This window comes from Mirounga leonina, unplaced genomic scaffold, assembly GCF_011800145.1.
Source record: "Mirounga leonina isolate KUSES-001 unplaced genomic scaffold, KU_Mleo_1.0 Mir_91, whole genome shotgun sequence".
NCBI classification, from domain to species: domain Eukaryota; kingdom Metazoa; phylum Chordata; class Mammalia; order Carnivora; family Phocidae; genus Mirounga; species Mirounga leonina.
In genome coordinates this window covers 45,585,505-45,601,180 of record NW_023270839.1, presented here as the reverse complement: position 1 = coordinate 45,601,180, position 15,676 = coordinate 45,585,505, and the positions used below count along the sequence as shown (strand labels likewise).

The 15,676-nt window shown below is 35.2% G+C and overlaps 1 protein-coding gene across 10 annotated transcripts in view; it reads left to right on the top strand.

The window, feature by feature from the left end:
• MYO9A (myosin IXA) overlaps positions 1–15,676 on the top strand; it is a 272,310-nt gene that overhangs the window by 160,702 nt on the left and 95,932 nt on the right. For 6 of the 10 annotated variants that reach the window (XM_034993654.1, XM_034993659.1, XM_034993658.1 and 3 more), the window contains 5 exons: positions 1,757–1,906; positions 2,926–3,245; positions 3,812–5,416; positions 8,367–8,466; positions 8,976–9,191. In XM_034993654.1, the coding sequence (XP_034849545.1) occupies positions 1,757–1,906; positions 2,926–3,245; positions 3,812–5,416; positions 8,367–8,466; positions 8,976–9,191 (2,391 nt within the window). The remainder of the gene's footprint in view (positions 1–1,756; positions 1,907–2,925; positions 3,246–3,811; positions 5,417–8,366; positions 8,467–8,975; positions 9,192–15,676) is intronic. The other 4 variants (XM_034993656.1, XM_034993657.1, XM_034993662.1 and 1 more) reach the window with 2 other exon arrangements.

Here is a 15,676-nt window from a genome sequence, read left to right as displayed (position 1 = left end):
TAATAATGACGATCATGAGAACATTTATGAAAAAGTTAGTGTACCAGATATCATAAGGAAATTGATTAGGCCAAGACTTTTACTTAATATAGTCAGTATTAACCAAAGAGCTTCTTGCCAATGCTCTAGTTCTGTCTGTAGTTTTAACTGCTTAAAAACAATCTCTTCCCCAGGTAGTCTACCATAATTTTCAACTCAACTTGCTTGAAGTGACCTTATCCAGATTCCCCTACTGTCCTTAATTTATCAACTACTCTTTCTCTGTCATCCTTCTTCTAGGTTCTTAGGCTAAAAACTGTAATTATATTTGGACTACCCTTCACTTTAATCCTTTTGCAAAGTTCTGTTTCTTTTTTCCCTCACAAATGATTTTCATCTCTCCCTTTTTCTTTATTCCTACTGCTTGCATTTTAGTCTGTTCCTTAGCTCTCACTTGTATTTCTCTTACAGTAAACAGATCCCTCATCTGATTTCAGTCTGTTTGTCATTCCATTTAACTCACTCTACCCATAGTATCAAAATCATCTTAGTACCTCTTTCTTTTATGTTGGCTTCCTGCTTAATAATAATCCCATGATAACCTTCTCATTAAATTCAAACATCTTTCTCTTCAAGAACTTCCATGTCCTGACTGCACACCATTTAATATCTTCTTTATGAAGATTAATTGTTCTGTTGACCCCTGTGTATGCTGCCATGTACATGTACATTTATTATTATTTCCAACTCCTTGTTTTGCTCAGGTAGAGGCCTCTGTCTTTTGCCCTTATAGTTTACTGTTTTCCTTTTTGCATATCTAATATCGATCTCTTATTTTTTTAAAATAGTTTTTAATTTTTGACAGACATGGGAGGTGATGGATACATTAATTAGTTTGTGATAATTACTTCACAGTGGATACATATATCAAGATAACCCATTGTACACCTTAAATATATATAATTGTTTCTATCTACCTGCTCTTTTTTTTTTAAAGATTTTATTTATTTATTTATTCATTTGAGAGAGCGAGAATGAGAGAGAGAGAGAGCACATGAGAGGGGGGAGGGTCAGAGGGAGAAGCAGACTCCCTGCTGAGCAGGGAGCCCGATGCGGGACTCGATCCCGGGACTCCAGGATCATGACCTGAGCCGAAGGCAGTCGCTTAACCAACTGAGCCACCCAGGTGCCCACTATCTACCTGCTCTTAAGGGTAAAGTGCAAATCCTATTTCCAGAGGGTCTATGTCTAAGTTATATTTGTTTTCCCCAATATCCCCAAAGATTTATTAATGGAATGGAAGAGTAAATAAACTGGTTAATAGCCTTGGATAGCAAGAAACCTTTGATGCATACTGGGTTTCAAAAAGACTTTTATTATTGGTTTATTCATATTATCATCAAACTTGAAGATCTGTGGTTCCCACTTTTCCCCCCCACCCTAACATCCTTGAAAATAGGAAAAATGACATGTTACCAGTAGTACATTGGCTCATGATGGTGGTAAATTTCCCAAGGGAATAATACATCACAATCTCTAAGACTGAGAACTTTATATTCATGTTCATTTTTCCATTTCCCCTTCTATATTTTAATGTCTCTTTTTAAATTTGAGAATGACTTCTTTGGATAAATGGATAGAAATATTTATCAGTACTGCTTTTCATGTCTACCATTGTATTCTTCTTTAAAGAAGCTTACCACAGAAAGGATGATTCATGAAATAAATTTCTCATTTCTTCTTAAGCTGTATTCCTCATCTTTCTCCTTTTTGGTAGGTGTTCCTAAAGGAGCAGGAACGACAGCACCTACAAGATCTGCTTCACCAAGAGGTGCTCCGCAGAATCATATTGTTGCAGCGTTGGTTCAGGGTTCTTCTGTGTAGGCAGCATTTCCTCCATCTGAGACAGGCATCCATCATTATCCAGGTTGGAAGCAAAGGATTCCTCATATGAGATTTGCTAGTTTTATGTGGCCTTTATTTTAGTAACTAGAATTTTACTGTGAAACATTTGAATAAGAATATAAACTTCTTCAGAGATGAGAATGTGTCCTGTTCATCTTTTTAAAAAGTTTATTTATTTATTTGAGAGAGAGAGAGAGAGAATGGACAGGGGGAGGGGCAAATGGAGAGGGAGAGAGAGAATCTCAACCAGACTCCCTGCTGAATGCGGAGCCTGACACAGTGCTCGATCTCATGACCATGAAATCATGACCTGAGCTGAAACCAAGAGTCGGATGCTTTATCGACTGAGCTACCTAGGCGCCACTCCTGTTCATTTGGGTTCATAGCACCCAACAGATTATTTATTATAATAATAGACTACTGATAAATATTGATGGAGTTGAATTTAAATTAAATTGAATTTATAGCTATATTGTCTTATAAGGTATGGTTGGAGTAAAGGAGTTATGTGCCTTAATTTTTGTTGACATAGTTATTTTTATTTGATAGTTTCCTGAGAATATTTGAGAATTATATTGTTATTGCTCTGTACTCATCTTGGATGATAGGAATCTTATTTTGTATTTTTCTGTTTTATTTTCTCCCTCATTGATATATGTGATGACCGTTCTCCTCCATAGGCCCCTTTTTGTTTATATAAGAAAATCTTTAGAATCTTAATCTTTGAAATGTGTGCATGTTGGCCTTAAACCCATTAATATTGGCAAACTGTGGCATGAAAAGATAATGTAATTTGTTAAAGCATCAAAAATTTTAAAATTATTTTAAGTTCTATGTAACTTCATTGAGGTTATATTTTCTAAAAGAGTTGTTTTAGCCAAGCATATCTGGAAAAGAAAAACTTTTTTTTCCCACTTTAATCATGCGGAATTTAACTCTTTAGGCACTTAACCTTTAATTGTGACATAATAAACTTACTCTTTTTTTTCTGTGAAAATATGGTATAAGATAAGACAGCAGTTTTTATTGTTTTCCCCACAGCGATTCTGGAGGAATTACCTAAATCAGAAGCAAGTCAGAAATGTAGCTGTGCAGAAGGATGCTTTAGTTATGGCTAGTGCGGCCACTCTTCTTCAGGCTTCCTGGCGTGCTCACTTGGAGAGGCAGCGGTATTTGGAGCTCCGGACTGCAACCATCATCATCCAGCAGAGATGGAAGGAACATTATAGGCGGAGACATATGGCTGCTGTCTACATTCAGGCAAGATGGAAAGGCTACAGGGAAAGTAAGAGATATCAAGAACAAAGGAACAAAATCATCCTTTTGCAATCAATATGTAGAGGATTCAGAGCAAGACAAAGGTAATCTTTGTTGCTATGATAATTACTCCTTCTCTTTCCAAGTATTTTGTTTATATCTCTGTGCTAACACTTGCCTAACTTGTATTAGAATAGGTTATATATAATTTTGTCTTCTCCACTAGGCTGTGGTACTCCTAGCAGTTTTAACCCACATTGTGTGGTCTATAATAGAAGCTAAATAGATGTTTATTGCATTAAATTGGATTGAAAACCTACATGGTCCATATGGTTATAACTGCTAAGAGTTAACTTTTACATTTGGCTTAGTCTTTAAAAATTGGCAATATTCAGTTGTTTTTACCTTTAGAAACTTTAATTTCATTTTAAGGTTTATCTTAAAGATATTTTTTAAATGAGAGTTTTGACTAGAATGCCCTATTAGAAATTATGCACTTAATAAAATATCATCTCACTCATAGAAATGGAATTATGAAATGTGTACCCAAGTTAGCTTAAGAAGAAAAATGTGGAACTCTCGATTTATTTCTTAAATTCTCAGTAAAATGTATTCTCTCCAGTAGTAACTAGAAGATATCTCTAACCCATTTTTCCCTGTTTTTATATAGATTTAAAGTTTTAAAAGAACAAAGACTGAAAGAAACAAAACTAGAACTTGGACTGGCAAATACTGAGCCATCTGGAGCTCTGGAAATTCAGGGTTCAGACCCTTCAGAGTGGGAGGATTGTTCCTTTGACAACAGAGTAAAAGCTATAGAGGAATGTAAATCTGTGATAGAGAGTAATCGAATTAGCCAGGAAATTTCAATGGACCGCTTGAAAGAGTCCCCAAACAAGCGACAGGAGAGAGCCAGAAGCCAAAGTGGTGTAGACTTGCAGGAAGAAGTGATTGTAAGAGAGAGACCTAAGTCCTTGGAGGATCTCCACCAAAAAAAAGTAGGTCGGGCCAAAAGAGAAAGTCGGAGAATGAGAGAACTAGAGCAAGCTATATTTAGTTTAGAATTGTTGAAAGTTCGTTCTCTTGGTGGCGTGTCTCCTTCAGAGGAACGTAGATGGTCTACAGAACTGATGCCTGAAGGCCTTCAGTCTCTACAGGGTACACCTGACAGTGAAAGCTCTCAAGGAAGCTTAGAACTTCTGAGTTGTGAGGAAAGCCAGAAGAGCAAACTGGAGTCCATAATTTTAGATGAAGGAGACTTGCAGTTTCAGTCACCTAAAATATCTAGCAGTCCAAAATTTGATTCACAGAACAATGCCCTCAGTGCCTCAAGTGAGACTAACTATACATTGATTGAAAAAGGAGCATCCTCTGACTCAGTGTATTTGAAGAATGGGACGATGAAGGAAAAACTGGTTTGCAGTTCTGAATCTATTACCTGTAAGCCACAGCTGAGAGACCCCTATATTTCAAATAGTTTGCCTACATTTTTTTATATTCCTCAACAAGACCCACTGAAAACAAGTTCCCAACTAGATACAAGTATCCAGAGAAACAAGCTATTAGAAAGTGAAGAAACACTTTCAGCTCTCACTTTGGATATCAACAGGGAAGCCAGAAAGTACCACTTCCCAGGAGAAAATCAAGTTGTTACATCTTTGAATACAGACTCTTCTAATACTGTGCTGAAGAAGTTAGAAAAGCTAAACATTGAGAAGGAAGAAAGGCAAAAGCAGTTGCAGCAACAGAATGAAAGAGAGATGATGGAACAGATACGTCAGCAAACAGATATTTTAGAGAAGGAGCGTAAAGCCTTCAAGACAATTGAAAAGCCAAGAACTGGGGAGTCCTTCCTGGCACCATCTTTCCATCCATCAGAGCAAAGAGTAGAGAGGCCATCCTCTCTCCTCATTCTGAATACCCCAAATAAGGAAGAACCGAATGTAGTAGGGCCTCCATCAGTAACTGTAAAAGATGCAGCTCTTCTTCCAAAAGACAGTCCTTCTGCTCACCTACCCCAGAAGGACCGACCTGTCACCTTGTTCTTTGAAAGGAAAGGAGGCCCATGCCAATTTGCTACTACCAAGGAATTATCCAAGACAGACAGAATGTGCACCCAACTGAATGTAGCCTCTAAAGTTTCTAATAATCGTATTTCAAAAAGAGAACACCATAGACCAGCTCAGTCTTATAGCCACAAATCTGATGACCCTTCCAGAGATGGAACTACTAGGGTTATTTTCTTTATGCCAAAGGACAATATGAGTATTTCCCTGTAAGTGAAATGCTTATTTATTTTATGTGTAAATGGGAAACTTTTTGGAAAATTTTATTAAGGTGTCTTAATCTATCTCAACTATTTGTATGGGTGCTACTGAAATTAGCCATTTTCTCTGTGTAAAAAAAAAAATTCCCTAATTGTTGACTCTAGCAGCTACCTGAAATTGAATAAAATTATACCATAGAAATCTTTGACTAAGCACAGATAGAGTTTTTTGGTTCCTCCTCATTAAGTGAGAAAGCATTTGTGAAGGGCAGTACAGTGCCTGTAAACCCAGTAGGCATTCAGCAAATGCTGGTTGCCCTAGATCTCTCAGGTGTGGCAAGTCCAATCTTGTTAGTGTCAGGCTTTAAAGTTAATGTACTTTGTCCCAGCGATTAGCCTATTTATGGTCTTCATTAAGTACTTCATACTTTCTTTGTGTGGTAAAAAACACAAGAATACAATTTATCATCTTAACCGTTCTTAATTGTATAGGACCATGGTGTTAACTATATGCACATTGCTGTGCAGTGGATCTCTAGAACTTTTTCGTAATTGTAAAAGAAACTCTTATTACCCATCAAACAGCTACTCTCCTTTCCCCTTTCTCCAGGCTCCTGGCAACTACCATTCTACTTTCTAAGAGTTTGACTACTTAAATAGATGGCTCATATAAGTGGAAGTTCTTTATACTTTTAAGTTTTCTTAACTAGTGGTCACCATGGAAAAGCACTTTTTAGATGGATCATGAAAACAAAGATTATAAAATTTAAGAAATTTGTATTAAGTCTTTGTATATAGTGGATTCTTTCAGTTCTTGTGGGAGAATGTCAATGTTTAAGTAAAAGGAGGGTATATATCTTAGGGATAAAAAAATTAAATTTCACATTTGCTGTGAAAATAACGTTTTCTCTCATCGTAGTTTGAGCTTTTAATCTTTCAGTCTTTAAAATTATGTACAGACTTTATAGATCCTTTGTAAATACAAGAAAGAGATCATTGATATTTTTCCATCAGGGATTTTTGTATGGTATTATGAAATGCAGTTGAACTAAATGACAGCGTGAGGTCCTATACTTGCCCATTAACCTAGAGATTGCCCCAAAGTTCAAAGACCTTGTGTAGCATATATAAGCCCATCAGAGTGTTAAAAATATTATTTCCTGTCATTCTGATTAAGTTTAGTGATGTAAGGAGTGTGTGTGTAGCTGTTGGATCCATGAATGTGTTCTGTAGAAGGCTTACTTATAGATTTCAAAAACATTAATCATTCTTGTGAATTCTTGTAAACTCCTTTTATCATTTTCCAAGATAAATAATCTTAGGGCTACTCGATCTAGTTTGCTTTACCTCATTAAGATCTACTTATCTTCAAGATGATTATATATTAGGTTGTTTATGTGAAAGCTTAAGTAACATTCATACTTCAAATCTTCTCTTGTTGCATTTTATAGAATCGTAAATGTTGGTGTTTCTCAATTATTTTGTCCCATTTCCACATATTATAGATGAGATCACTGAGGCCTACAGAGGTGAAATGACTTGTTCAAGGTCACATACTGAGAAATAGTTGGGAATAGAACTTGAGTTTCATGATTAGGAATCACTGTTGAGTTTCATGATTAGGAAGTAACGTTAGTATTCTTTCTATGCCATAGATAAGTGCATAGTGGTCTTCATCTGGTTAATGAAGGAGAACAAAAAAAGAAATCATGGAGAAATCTAAAGAAAATGCTGTGAGTTTAAAAGTTGACTAGGGTTGTCAAGTGCTATCAAAGGTCCTGTTAATTGTTTCCCTCTTTTTAGAACAAAGCAAAGGCCAATAGGCTCAACTGTGGCAAGAGATTTTAATAAAAGGAAATCTTTTAGGATAGCATAGCCTAGGATTGCTAGGCTTAATCATACATTGGTCAAAATGGGAGATCTCTGAGAAGCCTTTAGCTAGCAAAGATTGCCATCTATTTAGGCTTGTTTTAAGATTCAATGCATAGGGCAAAGGACAAGATAACCTCTTACAGCCCCTAGGTCTTCATTTGTAAAAACTAAATGGAAGATTTTGAATGATAGAGCAATTACAAGCCAACTTATATTATAAGTTATTGTCTACTTTAAACCCAGCACTATGCTAGAAGGTAATATATGATTCTCAATGAGCTTATAGTTCTGCTAAGGAGAGATTAGCAATATGTTGTTGATAAATTTTAAGAATCATGGTACTGAATTAATATAGGTAATTGGGGCCATGAAAGCCCTGGGTTCTATTCAGATTTTCATCACATACCCATTTCTACACAGAATTTAATGATAAAGTAGTCACATTTTGTGGTTATTCAAGCAAAGTTAAGTTTTCACAAGGTAACACCTCTGTATGGCACACCTCCTTTAACTTGATAACAATTTGTTATCCTGCTAGTATTGATTTTGTTCTGAATAACAAAGTTTTAAAACTACGATAGTAGATGAAAGCTGCAGAGAGGTTTCAGAAAGAAAATCTGCTAGCTAATAGTAACCATCTCAGTATTAAACAAAGTAATGGGATCTATATTACTTGATAGCTACTTATCAGGTATTTTATAATGATTAGAATAAAAGGTCTCTTCTAAGACTAATTCTAAGGATTTGGGGATGTGGCGTTTTCCCTTATCATCAAATCCATTTGTTTTCTTGAGCTAATTCTGCTGCTACTATTCTTAAACATATGTCATAGTGGAATATACCCAGTGATTATCGGGGACAGGCCTCTAGTAATCCAGTCAAACATGTCAGTTCTTGATAATACTATTAATTAGGTAAGCACAAAAAAATTGTTTTGGGAATTGAATAAGATCTGGAAGTATTTATGTAATTTGCTAGAATTCTTTGATTTGGCTTGTTAGGCTGTATTTCATGCTGTACTTTAAGACTGCTGCCATGGGATGTCTGCTAGGAATTGAATTGTAATCCTGTTGTTTATTATCCTAAGTGTCAACAAGGAAGCCTTAAACAGTGGAAATCCTCAACTCCGTAAACAAGGTGAACCAACTTGGAAACCTGTGCAGTTAACTGGGCCGGGCCAAGGAGAGGTAAGTATTGAATTTTATCTATATTTTATGCAAAATAGATGCACCTATTTTGGAAATTATTATTCTTATAGGTAGAGGACCTCATTTATGCATTTACTCCCAAGTGTGTATTCGAAAGAAGCTATGAGTTAAGTCTGTTATACTCAGGGAGGTGTACTTCAGGTAGGGAATGTTGACTAAAATCCCAGATTATGTTTACAAAAAAAGATGTTGCTTAAAAAAGGAAGGCAATTTATGCAAGTGGCTTTGGTGACATATTATGGTAGTGAAAGATGATTTCCTTGGCTGTGGAGAACAGTGTAGATTTAGCTTTCATTTTTGTCCTTTGTCCAGAGTAATGTATATGGATTGCTTTTGGTTATCTCTGTCACTTCTAGTAGAAAGGACACTACTAGTGGGGTGGAGGGATGTTTCAAGAAATTCATGAGCTCTCTGTCTTTCATTGGCATCATCTCCAAAAAAACCAAAACAAAACATTGTTGTGTTATCTGTTTTATCATTTGGTCAAGCAGGTTGCCAGACCGGCCCATAAAAAGAAAGCTCGAATGGCGCGGACGCGCTCCGATTTCTTGACTAGAGGTACTTTTGCTGATGGGGAGGGGGATACAGAGGAAGATGATTACGATGACATTATTGAGCCCCTTCTCTCCCTTGACCAAGCTTCTCACTCTGAGCTAGGGCCTGCACCCAGCCTGGGTCAGGCCTCTCACAGTGACTCCGAAATGGTAATTTTACAGCAATATAAGAAAAATAGGAAACAAACAAATCTGATGGGAATAGTGAATAGCCTTTGCTAATCTAAAGCTAACCTTCACAGCTTCTTCCTCATACAATGGTTTGTACATGGGAAACCTCAGTGAACACAGCAACAAAGCTAAACCTTAATTTAATAGGACTCAGATAAAGGGCACTTTAACAGTGTATGTCAAATCATAAATTAGGGAAAACTAAGGTTATTTAATTTAGCACTAATGTAAAGACTTTCTGTTATATCTTAAAAGGTCTAGAGCAGGGGCCCTCACATTTTTTCTGTAAAGAGCCAGATAGTAAAGTTCTAGATGTTGTGGGTCCTATAGTTTCTGTTGCAACTATTTAACTCTGCCCCTGTAGAGTGAAAACAGCCATAGGCAATAAGTAAACAAATGGGCAGGGCTTTGTTCCAGTAAAACTATTTTTTTTTTAATTTTATTTATTTGACAGAGAGAGACACAGTGAGAGAGAGAACACAAGCAGGGGGAGTGGGAGAGGGAGAAGCAGGCTTCCCGCTGAGCAGGGAGCGCAATGCGGGGCTCGATCCCAGGTCCCTGGGATCATGACCTGAGCCAAAGGCAGACGCTTAATGACTGAGCCACCCAGGCACCCCTCCAGTAAAACTATTTACAAAAACAGGCAGTGGGCTGTATTTGATGTGCTGGCCATAGTTTGCTGATTGATCCTTGGTCTAGTGAATAGGCTATATGTTAAATAATCCAATTGCTTTTAACTGAAATGGGACTATCTTTTCCTTTTTTTGTTTTTTGTTTTTGCCTTTAAACTTGTTTCCCCTCCCCCATTTTCTAGTACTAGAAAATAAGCATGAATTTAAAAAAAAAAATGAGCAATGCCAAAAATGTTTTCCTGGACCAACGTAGCCAGGTAGAAGGCTGTATGTAATATGAATTTGTATTAATCACAGATTACAACATTGGAGTTATATTTGAATAAAGCTACACTTAGTCAAAATATTTGACTAAGGACTATAACTTTATCATCATATTCCAACCAACATTAGGAATATATAGTTTGACAAGTATGAATGTATTTATGGACATAAAATGTTTGATTTTAGAATTGTCCTGGAAAATACACAGTATAAGGACTCTGTATGTCTAATATGTACTAACAACATTATCACTGATGAAGTGGAGTGATATATGCATTTTATTTCCATGCATATCCTTAATTAAGTTGGGTTTCTAATGTTCTTCCTTAGTATCTGTTCATTATGGCAGGAAAATTTTAGGTTGGTCTTCTTGTGACATTAAGTGTTTTATTTTTGAACTGTTTTAAAGTGTGCCAAAGAATTAAATTTTCTGCTAATTTCTAGAATATCCTCATTGTCTTTATCTTCTGTTAGAAATACCCCATTTTATAGTCTAAGGAAAAGAAAAAATAAAAACAGAAAAATGCATGACAGGTTCTCTAATTAGATAAATTAGTCATTACCCTGAGCTAAACTGTAGGATTATAAAAATTGGAAATAATCTGTATATCCATTAATATATGCAATTAGAGCCAAAGCCCTCTCTTCAGTGTAGGGTAAAATAACTCCATTTTGGAGGTGCCCTGTTTTTGAGTTACAAATAATGAAACATACTTTACCATATGATTAGTAAAGATGAGATTATATTATGGAACAACTAATTTTAATGAAAAGTATTGCTTTTTTAGTGTAAATAGGGAACATACTTAAATTATTCTCTAAAGTATACATAAATTTTTCATTTGTGGAAGAACTTAGCATTTGTAATTGCTGTTTTGTTCCTGAGAGTTTTCTTTGTTACAAACCTTAGTCCTTTTGGTGGTAGAATTCTTCCTCACTGAAAACTCTTAATGAGATGAACCGGAAGTTGGGTTTTCTGCTTGGAGCATTCCGCCCCTTTAAGGGTTCTAGCTGGTAGCCTCTGCCTGTGATTCTGTTCACCTGCTTGACGGTCACTGCATGCCAGTAGTTGTAGAGCACTCTGCCTCCCTGCACAGTGTATATAGTCTCTTCTCCAGCTTTCTCGCTGTCCTTCTGTTTCATCACTAGCTATTTTAGGAACAGGTGGTGGTGTTTGTTTCTGGTGGACACTTGCATGAAGAAGCTTTGCTTTCTAGAATATGCTGGTAGATACTTATTGGGGATGGGGGTGGAAAGGGTAGGAACAGTTTAAAGTGTGTTTCTGTTCGTTTATCTTGAAAATTTGCCATGTTCTAATGTTCTCTGATATTGTAAAGATAAAGACTAATTGTTTGTAAATGGGATCTACTGAGTTCTCAAAAATTCAAATACCTCAGGATTTTAAATACGCTTGATTTTCCAGGCACATGGATTTTTAAAAACTTGATTTTTTTTTTTTCCCCCTGGACAAAGTGATCCTGTCACTCTGACATTTGCTAAAAAGAGTGTTATTCAATCTTGGAAGAAGCCATCTGACCTTTTCAGTTGTGAAATAACTGATCTAATGGAATAAAGACAGTTATAAATGAATTACCTGAAGAGGATTTGATAAGCATTACCTCCTGAATTCATCAGTCATTAATTAGTTGTTACCTGCTAGGAGGAGTAGAGACAAGAGTAGTAGTTTACTTCCTTATGACTTTGGTGGTGTTTTTTTTTTTTTTTTAACTTTCTGCCTTTAATTCTGCCATTTGAATAACTTTAATCTCCAGATGCTGTTCTCACTAAGTTCTTCTATCCACTCTGTTGGCTTTTATCCAAGAAGAATGACATGTTCTGCCATGTAATATTTTTAAGGTGCTTTTCATATAGTTTTTTAGTCTCTCAGTATTCTAGATGGTAAGTGAGTTAGTCACATCATTTCTTTTCCTTATTAGTAGAATTGGTATAAGTAACATTATAGTTTCCTCTGTCATCCCTAGATAGAAAGCAATCATCTCTTATGGGCATGACTCCCAAGTAGCTCTGCAGAATTTGTCTTCTTTATCTCCAGTATGATAAATTTCTCATTTTATCCCCCAAACTGCTGTCACTTCTTATATTCCTGTTTCTGTTTGTTATTATCTGAAATATTCTCTAATCCTTATCTGTGTTGAATTTTCCTTCTCTCCACTGCTCACTCCACAAAAAAATGCCAGAAAAACCTGTTGATTGAGCAAGGCTAAGTTTTTTAGCTTATTTTACAGTAAAGGAAAATCTACCTTGGCTAGGTCTTAGGAATTTCTCAGAAAGGGGAAGCCAGGAGAGGATGTTTATAGAATTTTATTTTATTTAAATTTTTTTTTTTTTAAAGATTTTATTTATTTATTTGACAGAGAGAGAGAGACAGCGAGAGGGGACACAAGCAGGGAGCAGGAGAGGGAGAAGCAGGCTTCCTGCTGAGCAGAGAGTCCAACGTGGAGCTTGATCCCAGGACCCCGGGATCATGATCTGAGCTGAAGGCAGACATGTAACGACTGAGCCACCCAGGCGCCCCTGTTTATAGAATTTTAGAACCTGAGCTGGTGATTTTGAGATGGTTCTTGCAAATTGGAAATCTGGTTGATATTGAACAGAGTTTATGACATACAAGGTTTGGATTGGCACTTCCAGTGCAGCAGCTATACTGTTGAATACGTTTAGTATTTATCTATCTATTTATTATTAATTAATTAATTTCTTTTTAAAAGATTTTATTTATTTATTTGAGAGAGAGGGAGAGGGAGAGAGACAAGCAGACTCCCTGCTGAGCGGGGAGCCCAATGTAGAGATTGAACCCAGGACCCTGAGATCATGACCTGAGCTGAAGTCAGATGCTTAACCGACAGAGCCACCCAAGTGCCCCTACACTTAATATTTATATGTGTATTTTATTCTCCCCGAAAAAGTTAGGGACAGTTCATAGCATCACAACTCTCTGCTCTTTAAAGATTTGGTAGAATTTCCCTGTGAAACCATCTGGGATTTTTTTTTGTGTGTGTGTGGCATAATTCCTTGATAATTAACTGTATTTCTTCTAGAGAAATTAGTCTTGTAAGCTTTCTATCTAATGGAGTCAATTTTGATAAATAATTTTTTCTTACGAAATTACTCATTTCATCTAACTTTTCAGATTTATTTGCAAAGAAGTCTGGAAATTAGTCTCATGATTTTTTAAAAATTCTGTTTCAATGGTTATTTCCCTTCTGTCATTTGATATTTTGTAGATTTGTGTTCTTCCCTTTTTTCTTTAAGTTAGCTAGTCACTTGTCTTTGTTGTTACTATTTTCCAAAATAATAAGATTATGATTTATTTATTATGCCTAGTTTCCCCCACCCCCATTCTCCACTGAATTCTTTTACCTTTATTATTTATTTCCTTATTTTAAAAAAATTTACTGTTTTATTTTTCTACCTTAAGTGGGGGAATTTAATTCATTTATTTATTTTTATTGATGCAGGTTTTTAAGGCTGTGAATTTTCTTCTGATCACTACTTCAGATATATCTTGTTTATTGTAATGTGTATTAAGTTTTTAATTATTTTTTAGAAAATCTGTAATTTCAGTTTATATTATTTTTTACCCAAAACCTGTTCAATAAAAATCTTTTCGTTTTCAGAGGAAGAACATTTTTATTTTTTAAAAAAACTTTTTTAACTTCTAGTTTTACTGTGTTGTGATTAAAGAGTATTTATAATGATTTATAATGATCAAATTTCCTGACTCTTTTCTTTGTCAGTTAATATGTGGTCAGTTTTTGAGAAAGTACCATGTGTATTTTTTAAGTAGGTGTATTCTGTATTCAGAATGTAAAATTTCAGTATATAACCATAATCTCTTTCTTACTGAGTATGTTGTCTTCTGTATCTTTACTATTTTTTGTACATTTGATCTGTCTTATATAGAGAATGTTGTGTTAAAGTTTCCTCTTACTCATTCTGAATTGTGACTATTAAAAAGTGTCCTTTGTTACATTCAGTGCTTTTTCTTGAATTCTACTTAAATCAATTAATCACAGTCTGTGTTTTCTTAATTATTTCCATTTGCCTGGAATACTTTTTCTCATCCTTTAGTTTTTAGCCTTTCTGGATCCTTATGTTTTAGATGTGTGTTTTGTATGCAGCATAGTTGGTTCCTACTTTGTGAGCCAAATTAAAAAAAATTTTTGCCTTATAGATAAGTTAAATCTATTCCTATTTATTGATATAACTGATAGGTGCAGTCTCAATTATCTTTCTTACAATTTTGTTATTATTTGTTATGTTAAATTTGCTGTGTTTATGTTACTTTTTTGCTGTTTTACTTTTTAAAATTTCTTTTGATATGGGGGGGTTTCTTTTTCTGTTGGTTTGTATATGACTTTTAAAAATGCCTTCATTTACTGTATTTTAGTTTAACCAACTATTCTCAAGTTAGTCATTTATAATAATATTTTTTAATTCTCACTTATTTTGGCACAACTGTTGATGAATTATTCTTGTCTCTACTTTTCCTCTCCTGTTTTTTAGGATTTTATTTATGTTTTGTCAGAACATACAATTTTACATATTCTTCTACATATTCTTATATATATACATTCTGGTTTCGCCTTATGTTTGAAACACTTTCATGGATTACAGTTTTAAATATTGTGTCCCATTATTTTGTTTTTCTTGTTTAGGGACTCCAATTACATAAATAAGTTGTTTTTTTTTCTTTTCCTGTCTTCCATCTCAGCCACCTTCTCTCTCTTTTCTTTATACCACTTTCTATTCTTTATTATCTTCCTGCCTTTGTTCAGCCCCTTTAAATCTGCATTTGCATTTTTTCTCCCTTGGGCATCTTCTAAATTATTCTTCACTATCTTGTTATTTCTTTCCTGAGTTCATTCAACTCCCTTCACTGCTTCCTGGTTTTTATTGAGGTGAGGGGGGCTCATTTCTATTTTTAATTTTTGAATTTCTGCTTCAGTATGGTGTTTCATATATATGAGGTTTTTCATTTTTTATTTATAGTTTTCTGCTTCATGCTTGGTTTCTGTATGTTTGATGGGAGATAGGTTAATCATCTAAGTTGTTTTGGTTCTAATTTTCTTTGTTTTCTTTTTGTAGCTTGTGTAGATTTTATTTGTCTTAATTTATTCATGTTGTGCATTTGGGATAGTTTATAAGTAACTTGATTTCAAGATCTTCCTCTTCTGTCAGTGTAAAAAAGAAAAGTTTCTTTGCAGGCAGCCTGTTTGGAGTCTGTAAGTTTTGTGTGTGTGTGTGTGTATGTGTGTGTTGGAGGCAATGTTGTGTCCTCCATTTTTTGCTTCTATTTTGCCTTGCTAGATTCTAAATTTTCCCCTTCTGCTTCTTCCTCACTACTCAGTCTCCAAAAGGCACCCCTTCTTTCCTTTTTACATTCATCTTCCTCAGAATCAGTGCCTTTAAAAATATGTCACCTTGAATCACATGCAATTTTAAGTCCTTTCCCTTTAGTTAGTTCTCTAATCTAGTGCTTAATATTTTTGTCAGTTTTGAGTCACTATAGATGGATTGACTTTTTCTCCTCCTTGTCAGTCATAT